The following is a 2377-nucleotide window of genomic DNA, read 5'->3' on the forward strand; positions in this document are numbered from 1 at the left end:
AGAAACGAAATAAAATAATATTAATAAGAAATATAAAAAAAAATAAAACAAAAAACTGCTTGGTTTGATATTTATTTTGAAATGAATGAAAACGCGTTTTTCCATAACAATAACCCAAATGACAGAATTTTTGTGTTAAAAACAAAATTAAATAATATCTCAAATTATTTCTAAAAAATAATTCAAAATAAAAGAAAAAAAAACGAAATAAAATAATATTAATAAAAAATATGAAAAAATGTAAACCGTATAACTGAAAAATAAAACAAGAAAACCACTTAGTCCCATATTTTTTGAAATGAATAAAAACTAATTTTCTTTCCACATCAAAAACCCAAAATTGAATCAGAAAAATGAATAATTTCAGTGTTAAAAACTCACGTTTGGCCTCTGCTGTGTGGAAGGCGAAGACGAAAGCCATCACAGCAAGAAGTAGAACAAACGATGACCAACAATTCATCTCTATTGCTATGAAAGAAGGAGCAACAAAACTGTTTGTTGTCTTCGACGTGTTGAAGTTTTGAAATGAACGAGGCGCTTTCGCGCTCGCCTTTTCATTCAAAGATGCGCGAGTCTAGGAGGCCACCCACACGGAGGGGAAGAGAGTGGGGGAAGGAGCTTAATTACTATTAAAAAAATTTAGGGACTTTTGGCAATCCCACCGAAACTAAACGAATTAACCTTTCAATCTTCCTCAACTTATTATTGGTTAAATCAACAAGAGTTGTAAAACTAGGAGTTCGATTTTATTGCAAATATATCGCTTTACACAAACGTTTCAAATTGAAATTTGAGATAACGGGATAATGAAATTAAAATCTAAAATGTTTCTTTTGCATTAGAATACATTAACATTTAATTGAAAAATTCGGGTAAAAATAATAATTTGCATTTTTTGTTTTCGTTTCAAATTAGTTTGCTTCATTTATTTGGGGGCACACTTAAACTCCTCCTTTGAAATTTATTAAGTGCTACAGTTGATATCCAAAAACGTCAAAGAGGGTGAATTAATTAAATTACACGTGTTTTGTAGCTACATCAACTAAATTTAGAATTTATGACACAATAACCGGAAAAATGTTATGACAAATACTCAAATAAATACTGAAAGGGTCATATTTCAGGGCTTTGGTAAAAGAAATCATTTTTCAAGTCGTCGACACTCGCTGTAAATTTTCCCTTAAAAGCATCTTGGTTTTAATTTGATTGTTTGCAATTAAAATTTTCGAATCAATCAAATGGAAGAAGAGGGAATTTATTTATCTATCTCAGAAATCTGTTATTATTTCTGGTGGGGTATTAGGAAGAAAGCAATTTGTTGTCGTCGACCATGCAAAGTGTATTGTTGTCGGTTTGCAATCACGAAAAGAAATAAGAAACGAGGAGATCACTCCCTCTAGGATCACACCAATTCCCGATTACCACTCATCCACGATCTTAGGGAAATTACTTTAACGAGGTCGGAGAGCGTAATAGAAATGTCAAAAACGAGGAGAAAAACTGGAAAATTCGCTTTTTCAAGTAGAATCAACAATGTGTTTCAGCGGTTTTTGGAATTTTTGACWAAATTTAGACTCAGGGAAAATAATCATTTTTTTTTTTTTAAATTAATTGCCTAACAATTCTTTTTTCGTTTATTTATTATTGACAAATTTTTGACATAAAACAGTGTCTGTTTTCAAATTTTGATCATTTCAAACAGTATTTTTTCCTCGCTTTGTAGTTCTCTTGAAAAATTTGGATTGCAATAAAAATAATAGATTTACTTTGTTCGATTGTTTTGTTGGCATTGTTTACAAATTTTTGGTATTTTATAGTGTCACTTTTTAACATTTTTTATTTTGTTGTTTTTTTGAAAATTTGTATTTTGGTTTTTCATAGTGTCATATTTTTAAATTTTTTATTTTGTCGTTCTTTGGAAATTTCTGACAAAATTGAGATACTCAAACTTTTTCGTTTCCAGATTTCAGTCAAAACAATCAAAAAGAAAAGCAAAACGAAAAATTCTTTTTTAATTATTTATTATTGTAATAAAAATGATATATTTTAAGGACAAAAAAATAAATGAATTATAATATTTTAGTTGGTAATACTTTTTTCGATTGTTTTCAAATTCTTGGTATTTTATAGTGTCGTTTTTATTTAATTTTTTATTTTGTCGTTTTTTTGAAATTTCTGACAAAATTTAGATACTCAAACTATTTCGTTTCCAGATTTCAGTGAAAATAATCACAAAGAAAAGCAAAACAAAAAATTCTTTTTCCATTATTTATTATTGACAAATTTTTGACATAAAACAGTGTCTTTATTAATATTTTTTCAAACTATGAACATTTCAAACGGTATTTTTTCCTCGGTTTCTAGTTTTCTTTAAAAA

At 28.0% G+C, this 2377-nt stretch overlaps 1 protein-coding gene across 1 annotated transcript in view; it reads right to left on the minus strand.

Annotated features, from left to right (window-relative positions):
- The window catches only part of LOC123007934 (neuropeptide CCHamide-2), a 16345-nt gene extending 15833 nt beyond the window's left edge, over positions 1-512 (minus strand). Inside the window, exon 1 of the mRNA XM_044403459.1 lies at positions 382-512. Coding sequence (XP_044259394.1) covers positions 382-460 — 79 coding nt within the window. The 5' untranslated portion in view covers positions 461-512. The remainder of the gene's footprint in view (positions 1-381) is intronic.
- Between the last annotated feature and the right edge of the window lie 1865 nt (positions 513-2377).

This window comes from Tribolium madens, unplaced genomic scaffold (assembly GCF_015345945.1).
Source record: "Tribolium madens isolate multiple individuals breed KSU strain unplaced genomic scaffold, Tmad_KSU_1.1 Scaffold_3;HRSCAF=73;Tcas5.2_LG2, whole genome shotgun sequence".
NCBI lineage: Eukaryota > Metazoa > Arthropoda > Insecta > Coleoptera > Tenebrionidae > Tribolium > Tribolium madens.